The 27179-nt window shown below is 30.1% G+C and overlaps 1 protein-coding gene across 6 annotated transcripts in view; it reads left to right on the top strand.

Moving 5' to 3' along the window:
- The window catches only part of LOC145254860 (coiled-coil domain-containing protein 6-like), a 181176-nt gene that overhangs the window by 132646 nt on the left and 21351 nt on the right, over positions 1-27179 (top strand). For 2 of the 6 annotated variants that reach the window (XM_080113717.1, XM_080113719.1), the window contains exons 5-8: positions 407-564; positions 5048-5204; positions 8793-8911; positions 14251-14369. In XM_080113717.1, the coding sequence (XP_079969843.1) occupies positions 407-564; positions 5048-5204; positions 8793-8911; positions 14251-14369 (553 nt within the window). Of the gene's footprint in view, positions 1-406; positions 565-5047; positions 5205-8792; positions 8912-14250; positions 16597-16887; positions 18144-23421; positions 23452-27179 lie in introns of those variants that run through there. The other 4 variants (XR_013863818.1, XM_080113718.1, XM_080113716.1 and 1 more) reach the window with 4 other exon arrangements.

Here is a 27179-nt window from a genome sequence, read left to right as displayed (position 1 = left end):
AATATACTAACAACTTTATTTCACACAGGTAGTGTATAACCTTATGTTTAGGTGGGGGGGGGGCGTATTTTTGGTTGTTAGTCATTTAAAATTTTTTAAATTAAAAAAAAAAAAAAAAAAAATCATGCAATTTAATTTTTTTTACATCCCGAATCTTAGATTAAATTATTTATTTACTTTTTCTGCAACATTTTTTATCCAAAAATGTCTCTTGTTTGCATCAAACTAAAAATTCTTTAAAAATGTTCATAAATCTTGTTTTTCTTTACATATTTTTTACTCTTATATTTACTTTTTATTTCTTTTTTCTTTACTTTTACTCTTACTAAAAATCAGTTGGTATGTTTTCTCCTGTTAAACATGAAATGAGATGGCGTATCTAATTTAGATTTGTTTCCAATTTTAGGATGTTACAAGAGAAGCTTGACCAACCTGTGTCATCTCCGCCTTCTCCACGTGATATGAACAATGGCGATACAGCACACAACCTCGCCCAACACATAGAACACCTTCGGGCTGAGGTAGCCCGCCTCAAACAACAGCTTCAAGCTGCCCAAGCAGAACGTATGTAATTTTTTCTTTTAAATTGTAATTATCATCTTCAGCCATATTTCTGAAGATTAATGCTTTTAGCCAATATTTATACATTCTTGAATAGAATTATATATTTAATAATTTTTATCTTCCCCACCTCAAAGAAATACATTTCCATATATATATATATATATATATATATATATATATATATATTTTTTTTATTATTTATTTTTTTTATTTTTTTTTTTTTTTTGCCAGAGTTTATATAATTATTAACAGGAAAATTGGTGAAAGTCAAAATGGAATCTGCACAATTTTTAAATATTATTTTCAAGTTTAATTATGTTCACGGGACTATAAACCATTCACAAAGTTTTGTGGATCTACTTACTGGTGTTTGCACCAACAATATTGAAGCCTACTGGTCTCGTATTAAAAGAATACTGAAATACATATCGGGATCAGTAGGAGAAATGAAATCGTCTCATGTCGATGAGGCCATGTATAGAGAGGCTTATAACATGAAAAGTGAAAAAATATTAGATAATTTTGAAACATTTTTAGAACATGTTCATGAAAAATATGGTAAAAAAAAATCTCAATAAGCTTTGGGGAAAAAACATGTTTTGAACAATTGAAATTTTTATTTTTTTTATTTTTGATTAAAAAAATAATTATTAAAACAAAAACAGTGGTGTTCTCGAGTAGTTTTTATTTTATTCAAGAAAATAAAAGGTACTCATGCACCTATTGAGCTGTGCTGAAATAATGACATTATTTAGAAAGCTATTCTTAACATGGGGACGGGAGGATGTTGTGTATCTATTCTGTACTTTCACCTAAAAATTTAATGAGAACAGGTATCGTAAAACTTTTAATTAAACTTGAAAGTACTATTTAAAAATAGCATGGATCAATAAGTGCATTAGCACCAAATAACATTTCACTGTTTTGATCTACGACATTCCATGAGAAGTACGTATACGCTAAAGCTTTTTGTTTATCGCCACAAGTGCTAATTTTGACTTTCACCAATTTTCCTTTAAAAACCAATTAGAAACTCTTCAAACATTGGGCGAGGAACTTCAACCATTAAAAAAAAATAACGGTAACATGAGTGCATATGCACTTATCTTACCATTAGAGTGAAGCTTAGATAAGTAGGTCCGGCAGATGAGCTTCGTTCTGACATTTGGAAAATTTAAGTTAAGTAAACACTTCATCAAATCTCCTCACTAACGTAATGTACTTGCAATAACCCTTATCCCTGAGTGGCTTCCGGGCCTTGATAAGTGGTGATCTCTGTGTAAAAAAAAAAAAAAGAAAAAAAACAAAAAAAAAACAACCGGTGAAGCTACTGAAAAGTAACCTTTTTGAATGAAGATGGATATAAACAATATTTTTTAAATTAATTTTTTAATTTTACTTAAAAACAAAATGTAAACATATATAAACAAAATATTTTAGAAAATAATTTCTTAATTTTAAATAAAAATTAATTGTAAAGAATTTTTTTTTTAACAATTATTGAAAAAGCTGGTTCTTTGGGATAATAGGGGCGCTTGAAATCTCCCTTCCAAAACAAAAAAAAAGCTTTAGTGTTTTTACTATTTTAAAGCGCCTTTCTTTTTTCTTTTTTTTTCTTTTTTTTTCTTTTTTCTTTTTTTTTCTTTTTTTTTCTTTTTTTTTTTTTTTAAGTTTGAAACGCAAGTAGTTGCTAGTTAACTTAGAACAACAAGTGCACATGGTGGTGGAAATTCTTCAGGGTTTAAATGTATTGTCATGCTTTTATGGTGGTTGAAAAACGTTTTTCAGCTGCCATATTACTTCCTATTTACATGCCTCCCCCAGGGCAGAGTAAGACACAAGGTCGGTTTTTAATGTAGAGAAGCATTTATTACTAAAAAACCAAATGGTGAAATATAAAAGCAAGTTAAGGTAAAAGTAAAAAAAAAAAAAAAAGTACTTCTACATTTTATCGCCGAAATTGGAGACACCATTTTATTTCACACACCTGCTGTAAAAATCCAAGGGAGAAATCAGTATTTTAAACTATGGCGGAAGTTAGAAATAAATTAAAAAAAAATTAAATTTCCAGAAATAACTATGAAAAAAAGTAAATAAAGAAAGTGAAAGAGAACATATATTCATAATTGTTTGATTGGAAATGTTTCTATTTAATTAATGAAAATGGGAAAGTTTTTCATGAAACATCCTTTTTATTAAAAACAGAAAATGAAATAATAAATTCATAATTGTTTAAACTGCGCGAGCGCCATTTGAAAACCAAAACATTTATTGTATAAAAATTTATCAAAATATAATTGTAAAAACATTGAAAAGTTTGCGTAAGAAAATATAATTTTAATAAAACAATTTTGTATCTCCAGTTTAATTTCTTATTTATTTCAGGCTTCTCTCATAGTTTAAAATATTGATTTCTCCCTTGCATTTAAACTGCAGGTGTGTGAAATAAAATGGTGTCTTCAGTTTCGGCGATAACGTGTAGAAGCACTAAAAAAAAAAAAAATTCTTAATTTAATTCAAAGAATTAAAGAAAAAATTCAAACAAATTTCGAAACTCATTAAGATAAATAAAGATTACCTTTAAAGTAGTTAATAAAATTCTTGTACATCATATTAAATGTTATGAAAAGTTCTGACGTTTTTATAACTTTTTGAGAGCATTAATTTCACTTCAAACAAACAGTTCAACTTAAAAATATAAGAGAATCATAATGAAAAAATCGTAAATCTAAGGTATTTTTTAACGATACGATTCTGATTCCCTCCCCCCTAAAATATGATTCTTACGATTAACGATTTCAATTCCGATTAATCGTCCCACCACTAATCTCAATCAAACACGAATAAAATACTATCAAGAAAACAAACTGAAAGACATTTTTTACAAAGTTGATCTCAAAAACCTCTTAGAATTCCTAGTGGCCATCAAAAAGCATTATTGGTCCCCTGATTATCGGAGAGGGACCTATGTTTTCAGTGGCGCCGTACGTCTCTGTGCGCCCGTTAGTCCAGACGATTGCCAGTTTTTCCTGAAATTTTGCCATGAATTGTATTTCATTAAATAGATGTGCACAGTAAAAAAAAAATCTTTTTTACAAAAATTCTCGTTGCGTCCCCAGGGGCTCAAGAGGTCAAAAATGGCCAAAATGACACTTTTGCCCCATAACTTTTGATCCATCCATTAGATTTTTCTGAAACTTGCCCAAAATGTGGAATCCATTGTTCTTGATATAAATCCAGTATGGGTGACCCTGGCAAAATTCTGGTTTACGTCCCCATGGACTTTTAGTGCTAAAAACGCCCCCTTTTGTGGCTCTTTTTTCATATTTCTCAACAAAAACTTGATATGTTTGATTATAGTGGTTTTTCACGGTGGTCAACTCAAATATACATGTGTTGAGGCCTGAAACTGCACCATTATCCATTTACACTGGGATTTGGTGTCCCCAGGGTTTCAAGAGGTCAAAAATGCCCCAAAATGGCACTTTTTTTCCCTATAGCGCTTGATCTATCCATTAGATTTTCCTGAAACTTGACCAAAATGTGGAGGCTATTGTTAATACAATTTCAATATGGGTGACCCTGGCAAAATTCTGGTTTGCATCTCTCTGGGACTTTTAGGGCTAAAAAAAAAAAAAAAAACATGCCTTTTTGGAGCTTTTTTTTCATATTATTCAAAAACTTGATATGTATGTCTATATAGTGGTTTTCCATAGTGCTGAATTCAAATATACATTTTCAATAGTATTTGGCGTTCCCAGGAGCTCAAAAGGGGTCACAAATGCCCCAAAATTGTAAAAAATGACACTTTTTATGCCATAACTTTTGCCCCATCCATTAGATTTTTCTGAAATTTTGCGAAAATGTGAAGGCACACTTCTCACATTCATCATTTCTTCACTATTTTTTGTGGCGTCATCTCACATGCAGCACCAGAGGGGGACCATGCATGCACGGATTGTTTCTACTTAAGTTTCAATACCAACAAAATCTGGAAAAAGTACAAACAATAAATGAATAAAAAAAAACAAAGTCAGTTCTTCAGCATTAAATAACCTAAAAGGGTTGATATGCTGGTAAAATAAACTAACTAAACAAAATCTACTCTAATAGTTTTTCCCTGGAACTGCTCGACTTTGGAATGTCCTTGTTTTTTACATCCCTGGCTGGACTAATCTACAAAAGTCTAAATGTAATGTGAACAGACATCTCACTGCTCAACTCCTTACACTAGCTACAAGAAAAATGTATATAATAACTCCCTAAAAAGTTTTAGTGACTATTACATATACTTGTTCAAAGTTAGCTACAATTGCTGGTCTGTGATTAATTGCTGGTTTGTTCCTAGGTCTGATTACAAAAAAAAAAAATATTCAAGCACAGAATCTGTTTTTATTTAAAGGTACAACTTTTTATAGTGAAGCCTTGGTTTATGTAATTGTTACAGTTACTTTTCAGTTTTAACTTTTTTTTTATTATTCAGATGAAGAAAAAATGGCTCAATATGCACAAGAAGAGAGACAAATCAGGGAAGAAAATCTTCGGTTGCAGCGAAAACTTCAGATGGAGATGGAACGAAGAGAAAGTCTTTGTAGGCATCTCTCTGAAAGCGAATCCAGTCTTGAAATGGATGATGAAAGGTAAATTATTCATATATCTAATTATAGTGGAGATTTGGTGTCTGTGTTTAACTGAAATTGTTACTGCCTATCTCACATTAAACTTTGCACATCTAATTTTCCAGAAATTTTTTCATTTCAATCATTAATAAATGACTTGTATTATTTATTTCAATCATTGATAAATGACTTGTATTATTTGTACTGTTAACGTAATCATTTTTCAAATCCGTTATTTTTTCATATATATATAGATAATCTACTATCTAAAAGGAACTTTGTGTTTGTGAGTTTGTTTCCTATGGACTCCAAAACGGCTTGGCCGATTTTTATGAAATTTCACACAAATGTAGGTAGCTGGTGATGTTCTTAGATAGGTTTTGTAACAGAATGATAAATATTGATAATCGGAAAAATCCGATGAAGGAAGGAACAGGCAATTTTGATCAAAGTTAACACCTTATACAGCCTAACAGCACATGTATTTTTAAAGTTTTATTATCAAACAAGCAGAAAGGCAGAAATCAACAGTATGTTCTTTTATATGACAAGGGCATGTTCAAAATGAATGTTTCTGTTTAGAGCACAATTGAACCATGATATTTGACTTTTTTGTTTTAAACATCAATTCATGCTGTTGTATATAAAAATAATTTTATAAAATCAACAGTAGGCTCTCTACAGTGCGATGTAGACTATAATGGTTTGTGAACTGTCATTGCGAGAGGCATGTGAGCTTCCTTCCGGTGCACTGTGATGGGCTCCCAACTAGAGCAAGACAATCAGTCGGTTTGATTAAAAATGGGTGATTTCACTTGATAGTAATGATGATAGTAAAAATATAGGAGTATGCAACATTCGTTGATCATTATTCAATCCTGGACAATGTCAGGTCTCCCTGCTAGTATATAAAAAAAAAATACACTCTTACTAAAATAAGTGTTATTCTTAACCAATTTTTCTTAAATAATTGTGAGAATTTCTCCATAGTAGCAAACTGCTGAAGTCTGCTTAAATATTTAAAAATAAAAACAAAATCCATGTAAACTAGCCATCGCTTGCTCACACACACACACACCAAAATAGTGCTTCAGAGAATGAGGTGACTAATTTATATTGATTTGTTATTTCTGTACAATATTAGTAATTAGAAACTAAGAGTTTTCTACAATTTATTCTTTTAAAGATATTTAATCTTAGTAGTAATGCCGATTTAAACATCAAAAATGAAAAACGAGATAAGGGGCATAACTCCTAATCTTTTAGTAAAAGTTAGCTTTCCTCATTTACTTTTTTTAACTTAAATACTGAATCTAACAAATAAATGTCATCGTTGTAGAACATGGAAATATTTATAGAAAAAAAATTTAAGTGTAAGGAATCCTGGTCAACACCATGTTGATACAGTTAGATTTAATGTCATTTTCAACTTGATTTGGGTTGGCATTTTTTCTAATTGAAGACTTGATGAAATTTATTAGTATTTGGTACACATGTTTAACACTCTAAAATACAGGACATATGCATGTCAAAGAAAAAAGATAGCTAAAATAAATATAATAGCTATAAATAAATATCCATTATCTTGTGTTCCTTGAATAAACTGTATCAACATTTAAGTACATTACACAATGAATGTGTGAATGTATCTCACTGCTGATGCGATGCTTTATCTTTATAAGAGCCAGGTATATCCTAAAATGGAGTATTGTTGCCACATATGGGCAAGAGCTTCCCTATCCTGCCTTGACAGTTCAAAACCTGCTTCAAAACATAGTAGGTGACGCCCTTTTCTCTTCTCTGCAACCTCTTTCCCACAGAATAGACATTGCGAGCCTCTCTCTGCTCTATCATTACTTTCATGGCAAGTGCTCGTCTGAGCTCTAATCTATGTCCCCCACCCCTTGCCAAACTTTCACACAAAAGTCTACTAGCTACAACCAGTATCAACCCCCCCTCTCAATCTGTGCCTAAATCTAAACGCAGATTCCATAAACAAAATTTCTTTCCTAGAACTGCTTATCTGTGGAAATCTGTTTCACTAGCCTACTCTCAGGCTCACTACAATATGTTAGTCTTCAAGTCCAATGTAAACAAATTCTTGTTGTGCCATCCCCTTAAATAATCAGATTATACCCATTTTCCACGATTAAGGATTACTACACTACTGCTTTACATTCATTAACTTTTATCCTTGAGTGATCTTCGGGCCTTGATAAACGGTGACTCCCTTGTAAAAAAAAAAAAAAAAAAATGTAAGGAAGTGAAGGAGACCTGTTACTAGCACTTTTGATGCCCATCTCGATGCTTATATAATCTTATATATCATTGGATCCAAAATTTTCTATCTTATAGTGTTGCAAACTGAATGACTGGTTAGTTAATACCATTCAAGACAGACATTAGAACAACGTTAACCAAAAGAAGTGGTGCTGATGACACTTTCAGATTGTGTGCATTGATAATTGTATATGACGTGTTGACTTCATGAAATGCGCCAATCTAAAATAGCAACTGATTCAATTAAAAATTTTTTCTGTGATTGCATCCGTAAGTTGCAAAGAAGATGAATGCTTATCATTTCACAAGACCATTGTTAGCCGCGCTCCAGACATTGAAACTGTGTACAACTATCGTACAACACTTAGAATCCGTATCTTGCTCAAAACATAGAGCATCTTGAAACCGTTCAAGGATGTGCAATCAAGTGAATACACTTCATCAGACAAATACCTGCCATACTTTGAATGCTTTGTTAGATTTCTTTTGAAAATTGACTTCCAGTCTAACCTACCTCTTCTTGCCCAGTTTTAATCATTTTCCCATGGTTTTCAACTGATTTGCCTATCTCAACTGTTCTACATTTACACTAACGAATGCACTCTTGTCCATTCTTTTCAATATGAACAAATCAATGAAGTATCCTGTTCTGCACACATCTCTCTATAATCTTCAACTTTTGGTTCTTTATCTATTTTATTAAAAAGAAAAGGGCTTTCTTCCCCTCTACTTATACATCGGACCAACAGTCTGCAACCAGCAGATAATCAGTAATATAATATCAGATAATTAGTAATTACATTATGTATAAAAGTCAGCATGAAAAATATATAAATGTTTACATTTTTTCTCTATTTAGTTATTTGTTGACGTGTAGGAATGCAAAATGTCTGTTGGGGGGGGGGGATAAAATTTTCTAAAAGCATAACATTTTCAACCAATCCTTTTAAAGATTGAAGAATTGGTAAAAAATTTTTCTTTTTAGAAGAAAAATCTTTTTAAGACATTTTGTATTCCTACCTGTCGATAAAACAAGAAATAGAAAAAATATAAACATTTATATATTTTTCATACATAATGTACATATTTTGAAATATATTTAGACATATCTAGCAAATAAATAACTCTTGTGTTGAGGAAATTTGAATTTTTAAAGCAATCTTTTTTCTCTCAATGTCTATCTTAATGTTTTCTTTTAGGCTTTTGGAATGTTTTGGAAAAGATGTTGATTCTGTGTATGTTTTATCAAATTTTAATAATACTGATTATTAATTCTATTTTTATTTGTTTCTTTTATGTTTCTCTTATTTTACCTTCCATTTTGGCTAGACATTTCAATGAAATGACAAAGCAACATGACCTGTCAAGTAGCCATAGTGTCCGTCCACGAACAGTGTCCAGTCCAATACCATATGCCTCACCAAACACATCCCGACCATTGTCTCCCGGTAAGCTATTTGTACATTCTATAAAAATATAGTTTCTTACTGAAAAACTTCTGTTCACTATCTATTCTTTTCAATTAGTATCATTTTTTACCTAATCTCTAACTTTTTAATGTCCAGCTTTGTGTATATGGGAAGGGGTGAATATATCAGACTATTTGTGATCTGTTGAGTGACAGCTCCTACCATCATGATTTGTTACACTTTAATTTCATTAAAAAACTCATAAACCGGTTACATATCTTTTAAAAAATTATCTTTGCATGATAAAAAATGTCTTTTCTATAAGAAAAATTTATTTTGCTGTCTAATTTATATTATATATACACTATGTAAATTAGCCTAAATTCTCAGACATTAAAACCTATTAGTTTTTGAATCAAGAGAGATGGCTAATTTCTAACTTTAGGCATATAAGTTATGCCTAATTAGCAAAATCAAAATGGAATTATTTTTAAACACAACTCAATTCCAGAACTAATGAATATTTTAGCATATATATTGTCATTAAAGTGTATAGGAAAAAATAAATTTCATTAAACAAAAATTAACTCTGCTTTAATATAAATATATATATATATATATATATGAGAGAGAGAGAGCTTTAATGATGGTCTCTACTAAAGAAAATTAAAACACATAATGAACTTTATATATTTTAGTACAGGCCGAAACAGTTGCTTGCTTCTAAAACCAATAATTTCTTTTCATTAACATAACGAGTTCTTGTTCCATGTAAAGTAAAAGTGGTTAAAAAAAAAATTGTGTATATATATATATATATATATATATATATATAGTGTTGGGACAATTAATCGGAACTTTGGGGGTATCAGAATCCTTATAATGTTGTCTCACCTTCCACCTATAAACTCATTAACCCTTACACTTAAGTGGATATTGATAAGCAGTGACTCACTAGTGTATAAAAACAAAATTTTTAAAATTAACAATATGGGATTAATTAATCAGGAATGCTTTAAATTTTCTGTAAGATACAAAATTCCAAGAAAATATTTTGTAACAACATAAAATAGCATCGAAATCAATCAAATAAGTGCCACAATTGTATCAGCATTTCAGCAAAAGCTCAAAATTAAAAAAAAAAAAAAGAAAAAATTGCAACAAATAAATTCATCAGTTGATTCAGTAATAACTCGGATTGAACAGCATAAATGAAGAGTTGTACACTTATCTGTTACCTTCTCCATCTTTAACTGATTTGTAGATTTGCTCATGTCCATAGTTAAGAAATTAAAATTTCTCACTACTCCTCTCCATAGAAGTTTTGTGAAAGCCTGGCATGCATATTTTTAACTTAATTCTCGCCTCTCTTATTTTGTCCTTTAGTCCTCACAATCAATGAGCAATCTTTCTGGCAAACAGAAGAGTTTCTGTTTTCTTGGTCAGAATCTATCCATTTAGCATATCGTTGGCTAGTTTTTTTACCATTTTTTTTTATAGCTTACATCAAGTGGCTTCATGTTTTGCCTGGAGCAATTTCCATAAAAAATGTGAAGTACAATTTGTTCAGATTTAATGTGGCCTTTGTAATTTGATGCTCACCCTTGTACATATTGCCGTGATTTTCTCTGATGCTGTCACGTTGAGCCATGTCATTTTTTAAAATTTTATTGAAGCAGTTTGTTTGCAGGAACTGGGATGATCTTCATTACTGTATCTGAGTGGCATTAATTTGGAGGATATGAAGTCATTTGCATACTTTATTTCCTCTCTAGATTCACCTTTGTGCACTTCCAGCAGTTCTTCTGGTAGTGTCGGGAGATCTCAATATCAACAAATCATGATTGGTTAGTCATCTTTTGCATCCTAACTCAGGACTGCTGTGCATGGACCACCAAGATTCAGAATGTAATGCAGGTCAGGGACGAAACTGACTCAACCCAACCAGGGTGAACACTGTTACAACAATAGGAACCATAATATCAATCATGAGAGCAGTAATGTTGATGAATTTTTTGTAACTTAATTGATTTTTTTTTTTTTTAAAATTTAATATTTAGTATTTACTTAATTTCTCAGGATTTCAGAGACCAGGAGATTGCAGCTCTTCTGCAAGTTATTCCTTAGACTCAGTAATAAAGGGGATAATCGTGGGGTAGGGTTACTCTGGGTAAGTATAGTGGGCGGGATGAATAGTCTGGAACAAGTTTAGTTGTGGCAGAGACAGAAATTGCAGCTGCAATAGAATGTTAGCCAGCTTCATTTATTTGATGGCATTCTTGTATCTTTTCTTCACGCTGTTCGCTCTCAAAGAATATGGAAACTTTAATGGAACTTTAATTTAATGTGTACTTTGGAATGAAAGAGACAATTTTTTTTTCTAATGTATATGATTTAATTTATATTAGGAATGTAAAAAAAAATATTCCACCATCAGCTCATTTCTCTCCACTATAAATAACTTGAGGAAAATTGCTATGTTCATGACATAAGATGACAGAAAAAGCTGGAATAAAGAAAAATAGTAAAAGATTTTTACTTTAAAATCTAGATTACAATTTTGATTAAATTATTTACATTATTTCATTACATTATTTACATTACAATTTTGATTAAAGTGATGAAGGGACTGTTTGGCATCCTATTAGCTTTGGTATCAGCAATAACTCCTCCATCTAGTTCTTTTCTCGCTCAATTTTAATTGCTATCACTTCATGACAGAAGAAGAGTGTAGTAGTAATTCATTTTCTCTATCCTAAAGTTTTAAGGAATTCATAGAATTAAGAAAAATGTTTTTTGGGACATATTCCTAATGAACACTACTTCAAACAAATGTGAGATTTCTGTGGAAGTTAACTAATCAACAAATTGTGTTAATCTTACACTTATTTTTACTAAAAAAGATGATTGATAACAGCAATACGTAATTTAAAAAATAATTACCTTTGTAATTGTAGTATTAGTTTCATATTATTATGAATTTAATAATTCCAAAGATAAAATCATACTTTTTTAATGTTAAAAATATGCAAAAAAAAAAAAAACAATTGCAGTTTTGTGATATTTTCTCCCATTTACCTTGACAGCACAAATAATTTATATTAAACTCCTAATGATACTATCATCTAAGGAGTTTTGTGCGTGTAGGTGTAGAGGCGGTTTAGTGTACTCTATTGCCATGATATCATGCCCTAAGGCATTACCCTATCCTTTGGGAATTAGTGTATGTAGTTCATACTTTGTCTAGAAAAAATGTGATAGCAGGGAGCATATATTTGCTAGTGTGTGATATATATATATATATATATATATATATATATATATATATATATAGGGTTTGTATTACTGTACACATAGATTCGAAAAAGTTGTCAAAAAACAAATATAGAAATTCGCTCAATATATGTTACCGTGACATAAGTTGACATATATTCGGTTGTTTTCTAACAGTATTTTGTCTAGTTTATTATTTATAATACCTTTTCCCAAACGTACCCTCTCCGAGAGAGAGTCGGCTGCCATTTTGAATTTTCCAATACATCGGTAAACACTGCATGTTTTTCGAGCTGAATAAACATGTTACACTGAATAAAAACACAAAAAATATATCCAGTTAGGTAGAAAAGTAACTTATCCTGCCTTTGATAACATTTATTTGTTCTATATTTGCTTTTTGACAACTTTTTCGAATCTATGTGTACAGTAATACAAACCCATATATATATATATATATATATATATATATATATGACAAATAATGGATTTTAATTTGGATAGTGTGAATTAAAGTACTGCATTTTAAGTAGACATCCAACTTTTGTTCATTTAATGACTTTGCCTATGAAAATACCTTATTAAATAAACAATTTGTTATCTACAAAATTGTAACAAAAAAATATTCAAACAAAATGAATACCTTACTATAATAATGTGTGTGTGTATATATATATATATATATATAAGTCTGTCCGTTCCATCCTTTTCTTGGAAAATTTTGCATGGACCTTTGTTATGGCAAGGTGCAGCAAACTAAATATGATATCTGTTCAGTACAGAGTTCAACATTAATAGAATTAGTATTTAATGCAAAAATGAGCACAAATTCAACAATATTCAACCATCAATTTGGCATAAAGCATTCATTTTAATGGTCAAAATGTTTGTTTGTGTGTGTGTGTGTGTGTGTGTGTGTGTGTGTGTGTGTGTATATATATATATATATATATATATATATCCAAAACAGCCTACATGGAAGGCAGCTGAGGATCCTCGTTATCTATATAAAAATTTTTTTTTTTTTTTTTTTTTTTCATTATATAGTTGAAGTGTCTTTTCTAATTGTAAACTTTGCATAAGTTGGCTTATACCAGTGCTAAGTCTATTTCTATTTAACAATTTTAGTTAAGTTTTTTACTTTTTCCATCCTTATATAGGGTGACCCCAAAAAAACAAAAGCTAAATGGAGGCCATCTAGAACATATGCTGTAGAACGGAGAAAAAAGGCCAAAGACCCTAGTGTTTTGATGTGATGTTTTGAATATAATAAATTAGTTATTATCAAAGTTTCATTTCATTCGGGCAAAACACTAAGAAACTGGGCCTAATTAGAGTTAGGGCCCTATTTTTTGGGGTCACCCTGTATCTACAGTCATTAATATTTTATTTATTTTGTATTTTTATATATTAGTATAAATAATAACTGTATTCTACATTTTATTATTGGGAAAGTGTTTTTTTTCTACTGGAAAGCCATGTATTTTACAGCTGTCCTGTTTTTAAATTTCGAAAACGGCTACACAGCAGGCAACTGAGGATCCCCGTTTTCTATTTAAAAATATTAAGGTTTTCTTTTTGACATCCTTATATAGTTGAATTCTCTTTTATAATTGTAGACTTTTTTTTTGAGAAGTCGGATTATGCGAGTGCTTAGTCTATTTCTATTTAACCATTTTAGTGAAGTTTTTTTTTTTTTCTATCCTTATATAGCTTAATTATCTATTGTAATTGTAAACTTTTTAGAAGTCTGATTATGTAGGTGCTAAGTCTGCGATAGGTTAAATTTTTTTTTTTTTTGTCCGGGAATTTAAGCTGCATTCTTTTAAAAAAATTTTTTTTTTTTTTTTTTTACTCAAAGCTTCATTAGATTTTTATATATATATATATATATATATATATATATATATATATAAAAACTTTGATCTGACTTATGCGTATTAAACCTTTTTATTTACAGGGCATTTCTTAATGCCTGTATTAAAAATTATCTACGTAAAAATTACAATTTTCACAAATTCTGCCAATATATCTTTACTTAATTCATCCAACTTGTCTTTTTCTTTCTCTCTTTCCTCTTTTCTGTGATGACTCTTCATCTGTAGCTTTCAGTCCACCAAGTCCAATGAGGCGGAATACGCAGGGGAGCCAGTCATCATTCTACACTCCGACATTTCTTCCAGGGACCTCTCCTCCCGTTTTCACACACAGTCCAAATGTTACAGTAAGTAACTCTCCTGAGGACCAGTCGTCTTTCTACCCACCTACTTTTCTTCTAGGGAGCTCTCCCCCTGTCTTCGCCTCAAATCTCATGGTAAGTTGCTTGTTGGAGGAGCTGGGGAAATCTGTTGCTACCGTGTGTAGTAGATTGAGGACAACATTGCTATCGTTCAGTGCATTGTGTTTTATTCACCTTTTTTATTTCTTTTTCTTTATAATTTCTTTCGTTTGTCTCTTCTCACCAGACGTATCACGCTTCCAATCGGCATGAAAAATAAAATAACTTGAATGAAAGATAATTATTTTCTTACAATTCTGAATTTTGGGGATGAAAATTGATTATTCATATTATTTGGATTCTTCGGACTACTGTTCTCATCTTGAATGTTGTTTTCACAATGTTTCGATCTATGTAACCTCCAATCTTCTTCAGGTATAACAGTCAAACTAGGGAATCTATACAGAATTTCGAACAGAACGCTTTAATTAATCCACAGGAGTAGGATGCTTTCGTTCCGTCAACCATGACTGAGTAGAGGTTCTAAGTAATTCACAATTGTATTTTGAGTGTTGCCTGCATTGAGCATTGAACCTTCAACTTCCAGAAGAGTGGAACTTACTGTTGAATTTTACCAAGTACTTTATCCACTATGCCATGGGCCCTTGTGAATTACTTAGAACTTCAATTCGGTTATGGCTGATGGAACAAAAGCAAGCTATTCTGTGGATTAAATAAAAGATTCTGTTTGAAATTCCGTACATATTCCAAATTTCAACAAGATACACCTGAACAAAATCAGAAGTTAAATTAACCGAAACATGAAAATAGCACTTAGTCTGGAGAATCAATATGATACAACTTATTCTTTCTAACATCACTCCAAACCTTTAGTTGTATAACTTGTTTATCTGGTCACAACACCAAATAAGGAAATACATTTATGGATTCCCACAAATGCACATCTATCTGATTGTTTCTCTCTCTCTCTCTGTCTGTCTGTCTCTCTCTCTCTCTGTATCTCTGTATGTCTCTGTCTCTCATTAAAGAATATCAAATTATATATTTATGTAAAGACAAATTATGTCTATGTAAATTGCATCTATTTTCTGGCAGTAAACATAAATCTCTATAATGTAAGGTGTGTGTATACATTTATATATTATGTATAGGATTCACTCCTAAACTAATTCTGAATTTTGGAACTCAGTTGCTAGGTGTATGGGTATTTAGTTTTAGAAGGTAGAAGCCCTTTGTGAAAATGAAGTTTTAACAATATATATATTAGCTATCAATTAATAAATATTCCCCAAATTTCAGTTTCTTTGGAGTATTTTTAAATGGATTTTAGGGGATATATAGGCACAGCCTTCCATTTGAGATTTCAAATTTGCATGAAATCCATCAACTAAGCAAGATTTCCTGAATTTCAATTTCTTAAACCCCTTGGCTTAAATTTTCTCAAATAATTATGCAATGTATTTCGATCAAAACTATGCAATATATTTTCATTAAAATTAAAGATTCTAGACATAAGATTAAGTATCATATCTTGATTTTTATTTTCATAAAGAGACATACAAATGTTGCAAATTGTGTTTGTTCAGAGAATTAATTTATCCATCTTCGGATAAGTGTTCTTTTAGTATACTTATATATCGTGCTAGAAAACTCCTCACACCTTCCAGCATCTTACATCTACAGAATCACATTTGCCCATACATGAAGTATTATGTCGCATCTCAGCTGGTGTCTGAAAGACTCCCCTCTAATAGGTCTCTCACTTTCAACCAAGCTCCAGCCTCTGTTGCATCACTAGAATGTTGCATTGCTGAGCTTATTTTACAAGTACTTCAATGGAATGTTTTCCAATGAACTTGGTGTGACCCCTTCAATGTAAGTACATCTGACCAACCTAACAATTACCTAAATCCTATCCCTCCGCTGTAGAGGTTCCCAGATGCTGTAAGGTTTTCTACTCTAATAGCTTTTTTACTCCAACTGATGGCCTTTAGAATTCTCTTTCTACTCCTTGTTTCCCCTTACTGTACCAACATGCAGAAATTTAAATGTAATGTGAACAAACAGCTCACTGCACAACTCCTCACTTGGATATGGCCTCTAAAAATCTTGCCTTTTATTCTCAGTAACACCTAATGTCTCTGTGGGCAATGGTACTGCCTTGGGGTGAATGAAGTTAAAAAGTAAATACAATAATGTGAAAAATTAAAAAGTAAATACAATAATGTGAAAAATTAAAAAGTAAATACAATAATGTGAAAAATTAAAAAGTAAATACAATAATGTGAAAAATTAAAAAGTAAATACAATAATGTGAAAAATTAAAAAGTAAATACAATAATGTGAAAAATTAAAAAGTAAATACAATAATGTGAAAAATTAAAAAGTAAATACCATAATGTGAAAAATTAAAAAGTAAATACCATAATGTGAAAAATTAAAAAGTAAATACCATAATGTGAAAAATTAAAAAGTAAATACCATAATGTGAAAAATACAAAAGTAGGGCATACTCTTTTGACTTTATTAATATTTAAGGGAAAAATATATATATAATATTGACAGGTTGATTTTAAATCAAATAAAGGAAACAATTTGTGAAACTGATTTCTATTCCGGAACTTTTGAGATAAGGATTGATAATTTGTATTTAGATTATTTAGACTATTGTTCTCATCTTGAATGTTATTCTTTCAAAGTTTCAGTTGACATTTTTCAGTTGCATTATGTCATTTGGAATCTCTATGGAATTTTAAATAGAATTATTTATTTAGACCATGGATATAGATTACATGACCGGGTAGAAATCTTAAGTAATTTGTAATTGTATTCTACCAGTCATGGCTGACAGAACAAGAGTAAACTAGCTGTGTGGATTAAATAAAGGATTCCAGATAAAAAAAATTAATTCTCTTAACAGAACAAATTTGAATAATACAAATATTTCTACTTGAAAAAAAAAAAAAAAAAAAATTTTTCAGATTCCTTCCAAAAAGAAAGTTTATATTATATCTATTAGGTTGTCTCTAGGATGCATATGTTTTGCAGAAATGTATGCAAATGTCTAACGTCTAACAACTAGCATAAACTATTATTGATAATCAAGACTCTGGGGCTTGGTATGTTTTAGACATGAATTTGATGATAATCAACAAAAGTAAAATTGAAAAGGAATAATAAAAAAAAAATTGTTTCAGAAACTGGTAAATACAAAATGTTAATGAAGCAGAGAGTTTACTAAAGTCTAAAGAAACTAATGAAATCACAATTGAAAGCATTTTGAGCATAAAAATAAGGTTACAAAGAAAAAATACGAATAGATCAGCTAGTTAAAAGCGAGGAGAAAAATGGGCTAGCAGGTGAGGAACAGATGAAAAAAGTTCATTAGGATAAAAGAAATAATACTAACAAATAATGCTAGCACTATTTAATTCTGTCTTAAGAGAGAAGAAAGATTATAAATAATTCTTACTGGTGATGCTAAAAAATGTCAAGGTAGTTAAAGCGATAGAAAATTACACCTTGAGGGTCATAAAGAAGGCAACAAACTAGATCGGTGACAAGTCTGAAGCAATTTTCCATGAAAAATACGGCTGACAATGGGAGATAAATACTAGGGATTTATTCTATGCTAGATAGAACATTTATACTCCATTTTCTATTTCTTTTCAATTTCTACTGTACACTCTTTAACCCTTATCCTTGAGTGGCCTCTTGGCCTTGATAATGAGTTGATACCTATGAAGAAAAAAAGAAAAAGTCCAATGTGAACAAGTTCTAATTGAATCGTCCCCCTAAGTAATCCAAGTTTCAAAATTCCCACTGTTTACTATGCTAAAATCACAATGACTAATGTATACCTATTAACCCTTATCCTCGAGTGGCCTCTGGGCCTTGATAAGTGGTGACACCCTTGTAAAAAAAAAAAAAAAAAATTTATATAACTATTTCTTTGCATAATTGTAATTGTTTCCAATAATATTAGTCTATAATAAATAGATATTTCATTAAAAAAAAATTTGTACAAAAAACAAAACTTCTATTTTCTTTGAAAAAGATACCAACCCATTTAAGATTTTTTCAAAAGCTATAATTATAATTGACTTGTAATGTATTATTTAGATTATTCTCATCTTGTCGAAAAGAGAAACCATATTCTATCTCTTCGTGACTTACATTTTATTATATTTTTAATTAAAAAGAAATTAAAATTGCATTAATGAATCCTGGCCTACTCCAGATAGGTACAGCTTGTAACATATTTTAGAACAGATTAAACGTGAACATACACAAACTCTGTCTGCTTGTTCAATAGCATTTCTTTCACCATCTGCATCTAAGAATATACAATAGTCTGACACCATCACTGATGACACGTTTCCCCAAACATTTTCTCCTTCCAGCTAAAGTCTTTTTTCAGAAGAGGAAGTCACTTTCTGAATATCTCTTCCTCTTACTCATTTGGTCACAACACACTCAAAACCTATTGCTCACTGGTTTCAAAAATAACATGAAAAAAGATTTCAATTTATTTTGAATGTTAAAAAGGCACTTTCAATGCTTCTTTACTATTAGTAAAAACGCTTTGATGTACTTGCGTGTCATACTGCATTAAGTAAAATAAACTAGAAAAAAAAAGAAAGATGACTTACAAATAAAAATTAATTTATCGGAAATTGTAGTTTTAGCTTATGTTCATTTTTATTTGCTTAAGTGTTTATTTTTTTATAAAAAGTCCTACGCATTCACATTTTTTTTCTAATTTTTGGTTATTTTACTTATTTCACCATGAGCCATAAGTACATAAAAATCTATTTACTTGAAATGTGATTTTCAATTGTGACTAATAGTAAAGAAGCACTTTTTTTTTTTTTTTTTTTAAATTCTTTGAAATATGACTGATTTGATGAGTAATTTAAGTCTTAAATCTCATGACCTTGGAAGATTAAATCTAGACAGTATAGTAGTGTGCAGAATAAGATTACATTGGTATGGCCATGTTGAAGGAATGGATAATAGTGATTTGTTTAGTAAATGTAGAACAGTTGAGGTAGCAGTTTCCGTTGGCAGGAAAGGTCAAGGAACACATGGGAGAAAGTGATAAGGATCGATTTGAGAGCAAGGAATAAAGATCTGGTTAGAGGTAGATTAGTTTGAAAGTCAGTTTCTAAAAACCAGAATGTAAAGCATGTTAAATTGATAAGTATTTTCTTTTCTTCACAATTTTGTCAACCACATCTTGATTCGTCGATCCCAACTGTCCACCAATTGTTTCCAATTCCTTTGAGAACTGCCCACTTTTTGTGGATCATCTATTTCTGTTAAAATTAATTTCCTCCTATTTTCTGAAGACTTCCTTAGCAAATGACCAAACTAATTTAATCTTTTATTTTGAACAATTTTTAATTATTGCACATCAATGAGCCCCAACTTTTTGTGTGTGTAGTCAACCTCTTCCAAGAGTTTAGTAATAATATGACTGACTTTATTTTCCGCTGACAATCAGTACATGATTTAAATGAAGTTGGTGGGTGGGACTAGGGTGTTATGTTGAAAATATTGGTTGAGGAAGATGGGGGGAACATCTTCAATAAAAATTGAGAAAAACTCCTTCCTATCTACTAGAAACATGCATATAATTGTGATTTGTATGAAAACCACAAATGAAAGATCTGTTCACATTGAAAATTCAAAATATAACTTTTGGAAACTTTTTCATTTGTCTTAGTTTGACTTACATATGCCATATATATACTGTTCTCTCAAAATTCACTTTTATGCACAGAATAGAGCAGTAATAATCTAAATAAGCACTAGTTATACATAATTTAAAAACCAAAACTACCTTCAACCTAAAAGGCTTGTGCACAAAATATATATATATTCCTTCAAATTCATAGAAAAGTTGGGTTTAATAGCTCGGTAATGTATTTATAACTAGAGCTAAAAAAATAATTTAATAAATGTTCAAATTTATTTTTAGAAATCTTTATTCATAAAATTATTACATCCCATTTTCAAAACATTTTTTCTTGATAATAAATTCAAAATGTTTTCAAAATACTTCATCAGTGAATTTTTATTTTCCATCAGATTACTCCCCCCCCCTTCCACAAAAGAATAATCATTAACATAAATTCTTCTCTTCATTTTTGAGGATAGGGTAGTGGCTAATTTGCTAGGTAAATGAAAATTTACTGAAGTATTTTGAAAACCTCTTGAATTTTTACAGGAAATAAATGTTTTGAAAATGGGTAGAAACAATTGTATCAATAAGTTTCTTTTTACAAATTTAGAACATTTATTAGATTATATACACTAGCTGTATCTACCTGATGCTATTCATACTTTATTTTGTTTAACTATTTTTATTTTTTGTTTTTGTTTGTTATATTCTTGTTTATTTGAAGTAAAATCTTTAACGTTAAATTTAAAAATTCAATGAAGTTGAAATTGAGAAAATTGTTATAAAACAATAACTATTATGGTAATGCTATTTTGATCTGTATTTATAAAATTATTGGATATAAATCTCTTTGGAACATTTAAATCTTTTAATACATGATTTTAAGTGCTTCCCATCAATGAAGCTACTTGTTCAGAATGAAAAATTTGTTGCTTCCCTTTAATTATAATGAATAAAAGGAAAAAGTATATACTGAAAATTTATTATCTGGAATAAGTATTTTCAGAGAGACACAGACAAATTATATTCCTACCCATAAAAATATCTAGTTTGAATCAAATATCTATGCCAGACAGATTGCTATTTGGATAAATTTATATATTTAATAAAACTATAAAATGACATAAGAAGTTGCTTAATCAAGCCTATGCCATTAAGCATTTCTTTTTCTTTCTATCCATTTATTCTATTCATTTTATGTTTATTTGATAAATTTGGTATAGGATTTTTTGCGCCATTACTTTTGTATTTTCCGAGGTGGGAGGGGGGGGGTAATATCTTGCTGTGAAAAAAAAAATTTTTTTTATACGTATATAATTATTAATCTAGAAACATGTTTTCATTTTTAATATTATAAACAATAAAAAGAATAGCAAGTTTGTCTGTGGTTAATTTTAACAAAGAAAAATTCAACTTTTGTGCTGTATGTATAATGACTTAATACTTTCTGCATGGTTTCTCACCTAATTTTTGTTTCCTTTTAGAAGTCATAACATTTCACAATCACTTATGATATCAGACATTTTTAAATGCATGAGATGGAATGAAAAGTATTGTAAATAATAAAATTAAATGGTTGTATTTTAAAAAATTCAATTTTAATGTGTATTTTGTATAATTTAGTAGTTGTATGTATCCGGCTGCCCGGTAGTCTTTACTTAGAACATTTGTTTTTCTTTCTTTAATTAAACCTATGCTCGGTTTCCTTTTTCAATCAAAGATAAGTAACTCTGTATAGATGAATCATAGTGTTACATATTTTTAAAGCCATTTGAAAATAATTCCCAACTAGGCAAAGTATTTTTTAAAAAGAATTAAACTGAATTTAGTCTTAACAACATTCTGCAACAATCCACAAGCAAAATAGATGAAGCAAAATTAAATATTGATATTTTAGGAAGAAAGCTATTGGTACTAACGAAAAGATAGAGACAAACTTTTTTACTATGTGAGATTTATTTGTAACACCCCCCCCCCCTCATTAAAAAAAGCTTTGAGAAAAATTTTGAATAATAATAATTCCCAACTAATTTGAAGTTTGAGCATTTCTGTATATTCTAACAATTTGGAGACCAACCAGGAATCATTAAAATATCTCATGCTAATTTTAAAAAAAACACAAGTCAGTCATGAGACTGCGTACCTCCACCCGACAACATATGGATGAACCAAAATCTTATATGGGCCTTACTTTTCCATATTGTATCAAGTATCATTAAAGTTTCTCCTTTCCAGGGGGTTAGACATAAGGTCAAGTGTGGGTTTAATGAAAGTGTGTGGAATGAACTGAATTCAAACCTAAGTTTTCAGACTGTCGTTCTTGAAGTTATGCCATGGAAACGGTAATTCAAACACTATTTATCTGATCAAACTGGAATTCTTATATAATGGTACCTGTTATCAAATTTAAAAAATTGGAATTTGAAATTCTGAAAATGTTGACCATAACCAAAATTTTATAGTCAATGTCATAAAATGCAGAATTTCATTGGCTACAATATGGACCAAGTAGAGAGTCTTTACAATGAACAAAAGTTATGAAAAGCATAACTTTGACCTTTTCTGTGACTTTGACATCTATAATTAAATCTATTTTAAATTGGACCATGACCAATATTTGGATCAAAGTTTGATGACAATTTGGTCAAGCAATGTACATGCAAATAAAGTGATAAGCAAACCCAAGTGAAAACATAACCCTCATCAAGGTGACGATATTAAAACAAAAAACTAAAACAAATATTTTTTCTCAAGTTTCCATACTATTGAAGAAAATAGTTTATGTCGATTAAAATAATCACATTATTTTTCAAATATATTAAAACTTGATTTTTTTCTTATTTTATATAGAATATTCTTTGTTTTTAGTGTTTGCACATTTTTAAACTTGGGATAAACAACAACTATTATATTCAACTTGAAATAAATTATGATTCTTAATTTTAGGTAATCATTTTTTAATGTTTCATATTGAGTCAGCTTGATCAGACTAAGTTATTTATTTATTTTTTAAAATAAATTGTAGAAATATCTACTATATTGCCAATAACATATAATGAATACAAATTAAAAAAAAAAAAAAAAAACAATATTTATCTCTTTACCTTTTTAACGTAATGTAATACTAAAAATGCTCATTTTTTGGATTGCATGAAAATATTCTATGAAATTTTGTTTTGTTTCTCAATCTCCTGTTCATACCAATGTAAGTATTACATATCCATAACTGATTACAATGAACCATAATTTGCACAAATTGTGTAATTTATTAATGAATGTATGTTAAAAAAAAAACAATTTTTAAAATGAGTTTTTGTTTATTTTCATTTTATTTATTTTTCTAAATAAAAGCCGAAGTAGTTTGACTGGTTCTTCAAATTTGTAAGAATTTTCATTTTATTTTTATTTTTTTTTAATGTTAGATTAGTAAAATTCATTTGCATCTGAAAAGTGGGGTTTTTCACAGAATCATAACCAGTCCATATTATAGACCACTTTATGGCACTGCTGAGAAGCACAACTGGAAGCCTATTGACAAATACTTATAATTTTCAGAAGGGGGGGGGGGGTTGAGTCAACTATATTTGAAAATACATAGAATAACACTCTAAGCCACATACGAGGATTAACATTATATGGTTTCAATATTATGTAGATAATCTTCTAGCAAACATCTTGATTATTTAATACTTATTAGTTTCCACAACAAAAATACATATTTTCATTTATTTAACTCTTAACACATCTTCAGGTGTGGATCAAAATTTTATTCAAGTATTTTCAAATATGATTGACTTAATTTCCTTTGAAAGTTTCTGAAAATCAAACATTTGTCGATAGGACTTGCGTTTTTGAATTATCCATGATATGACCTATAATATAGAATGCCATGCATAGACTACAATATCACAGTATACTTTTTTTTCTCCAATGAATTTAAAAATGTGGATGTATTTTTTCTGATTCGAAGATAAATGATCTCCAGTAACGTAATGTACTTGCAATAACCCTTATCCCTGAGTGGCTTCCGGGCCTTGATAAGCGGTGATCACTGTAAAAAAAAAAAAAAAAATGTCGGTTTCGATATTTCTTTCCAAATTTGTAATTCTATTGTTGAGGATAATCGATTTTAATTGTGTAAGCTGATATTAAGATGCGTGCATTTAATCGTATATTTTGCAATGAAAATGGTTTAATAAATGGATAAGGACTCTAGTTTTCTTTACGGTTAAATCACCTTGGTACACTGGTTCCCATAAGACCATTAAAATGATCATTATTTAAATAGGTGACCATTTGGGAATACCAGATGTAAGCAAAACACTGTGTATAAAAGGGCAAGGAGTATAGTGACAGACTAGAATCCTATTATTGAGGATAGCTTAGGCTATCCAATCTACAAACAAACACTGAACCTTATACACCTTCAGGTTCAATTAGGTGCTTTACTGACTTAGAGATATATGGACATGACTAAAAATGTTAATTCAGCCTTAGGCATGACAGATCCAGTTCATAGAGATGCATGGATATATATTAAAAAAAACAAAAAAAATTATTTCAGACATAAGACTAATAGATGAACACATTTGATAAAAATGTGTGGCCTGATAAAAAATGCTATTGCACAGTAAAGTTTGACACATTGACTGATGGACAGAACCTCTTATTTTTGGATGCATCTAAAATAAGAGGCTGGAATTTAAAGATAAGGATTGATAATTTAGATGTATCTGCATATCTCTATGCTGTGTTCATCTACCACGCTTCTGTTCAAAATAAACCTGCAGATGTAATTTGAATTATTCAGACTACTATTCTCATTTTGTTGATTATTTTCAGTGTTTCTACTGATGTAACATTCAACCTTGAAGTGCATTTTTTTCAAACTTGTGAACCTTTTAAGTCCAATTGAAAAACCTATAGTTCTAGTTTGATTATAGTGCTACCAGCTCAGGCTGCTGAAGATATTTAAAATGCACCAAATATTGAGACTATTGTCTTTGTCTCCTCCTTCTTTGCAAAACTCTATCATGTTTTGCAAAAACAATTTTCCTCTACAAACCAAATCAAACACCATGAATAAATGTTTGAAAATATAAAGTACTTGAAACAAATTCGATTTCCAAAATGACTGGATTTGGCATAAAATAACTGAAAGGGTTGATATGCCATAAAACAAAACAACCAAATCAGTTTGATGAGAAAGTTCTCATGTTTAAAAGAATGCATCTCAAGAAAATCGGTAGGGTTACATCGGCCAAAACATGAAAATAACAACTATGTTGTGAATAGCAGTCCGAATAATCCAATTTAAATCAACACATTTATTAAACTGAAACATTGTAATTGGACAGAGCCTCTTAGAGAGATGCTCGAATACATGTAAAAACAAATTACATTTGAGTTGGTTATCATGTGCAGTAAAACAAGGATTCTTATAATATTCATCTACCTTCGGATCAATAAGACACAGTTTTAGATCCTTTTTTTTCTAAGCCAAAAATGGTCATACTTATAATCCATGATGACACTATGCATGAATAGACTTCACTCACTTCTCAGAGTTTTGTTTTTATCAATTGAAAAAGCATTTACATGTTATATTATTAGTTAGTGTATGTATATATATATATATATATATATATATATATATATATATATATATATATATATATATATATGGCATGGTTCATATTAGAAAATTTCAATTAAAAAATTCACAAAAAATTTAGAATGCATAAACATTGAATAGCAAACTTATGTCAATAGTGTAGTTAAAAATGTAGTAAAAATAAAATATCGATAAAAAAAAAAATTGAGAAAAGGCAAAGTGTAGTCAATATCTAACATCATATTTCATTGTGCATGATTCTTTAGAAATATGTCTCAGTGAAACTAAGGATTAACATCTGCTCAAAATATATAAATTCATGTACTGTACTTACCCAATATTGGCTAGGATACAGTGATGTAATTTTAGTTTTTAATTTTTGTTTGCATATACAGTAGACAACTTCTATTATATTCCTCAATCTAAAATAATTTAATGTTCCATAAACACACCTTTTTGTTGTTTCAGTTTAACGTTTGTTTTACACGCTGACATTTGTTGGATGGCTTTAAGAAGTTGACTTTTAAAGTAGCCTATCTCTGGCCAGATCTTTATTTATCCTTATTTCCTACAGGTGTATTTTTATCACTTCCTCCCATGTTTTCCTTGAATCTTCCCCTGAGAACTGAACTTTCCACCTCAACTAGTCTATATCTATTAACTCAAAAACTTTAAGACGCTCATTACACATTGATCATTATATGATTCTCGTATCATTTCTCTCCATGTAACATATACCCTCTACCCTCACTGACCAGGTTTTATTTTGATACATCACATTGTACACGCATGGCTGATACTCTTTTCCTGGTTGGCACTGGTAATGCTCTGCTGGTTAGTAATGACAGAAGATCCCTGAATTTACTCTATTCACTCCTAAATCTTGCAATCACACTAGCACCTTCTCCACCCTGTACTACAATGGTATCATCAAGGTAAAACTTCTCAACCATCTCATTAACTTTGTCATCCAGATATACATTCTCCATAATCTGACACTTCTTGCTCACAAATTGGTTATCATCTTTCAAACTACCAGTAACTCCACTGAATTTCTAGTGTACCCGATGCTTACAAGTATCATGAAAAATTGAATTGTATCCTTTTCACAAACTTAGTTGGGAACTTTCCTCTTTTGGGAGCTTTCTTATACTACAACTACTGATCAACACTTTGGTCTTGTTAACATTTACTTTCCATGATATTTGTGTAAGTCTTTAAATTAACATGTAGCTCATCCATTGTTTCATTGCCAAGTACTAAATCATCAACATACAGCATTTTTTTTTTCAAATAACTTGTGCAAAACTATTTGAGCAATGCTTTCAAGATAAATGAAAAGTAACAGCCTCAGTACTGAGTGCCAATGTACTGCTGTAATGTGGTTGTTCGGTGTTGTTACATTTTAAAACTCGGGCCCAACACGTTGTGTCTGAGACAGTTGCTAGGAAACAAACAAATGGAAGAAATTTGACTCTGATTTTTCAGTTGAAAT

The sequence above is a fragment of the Euprymna scolopes genome, chromosome 30, assembly GCF_053919585.1.
Source record: "Euprymna scolopes isolate OS-2025 chromosome 30, ASM5391958v1, whole genome shotgun sequence".
Classification (NCBI taxonomy): domain Eukaryota; kingdom Metazoa; phylum Mollusca; class Cephalopoda; order Sepiida; family Sepiolidae; genus Euprymna; species Euprymna scolopes.
This window is presented reverse-complemented; position numbering and strand designations above follow the sequence as displayed.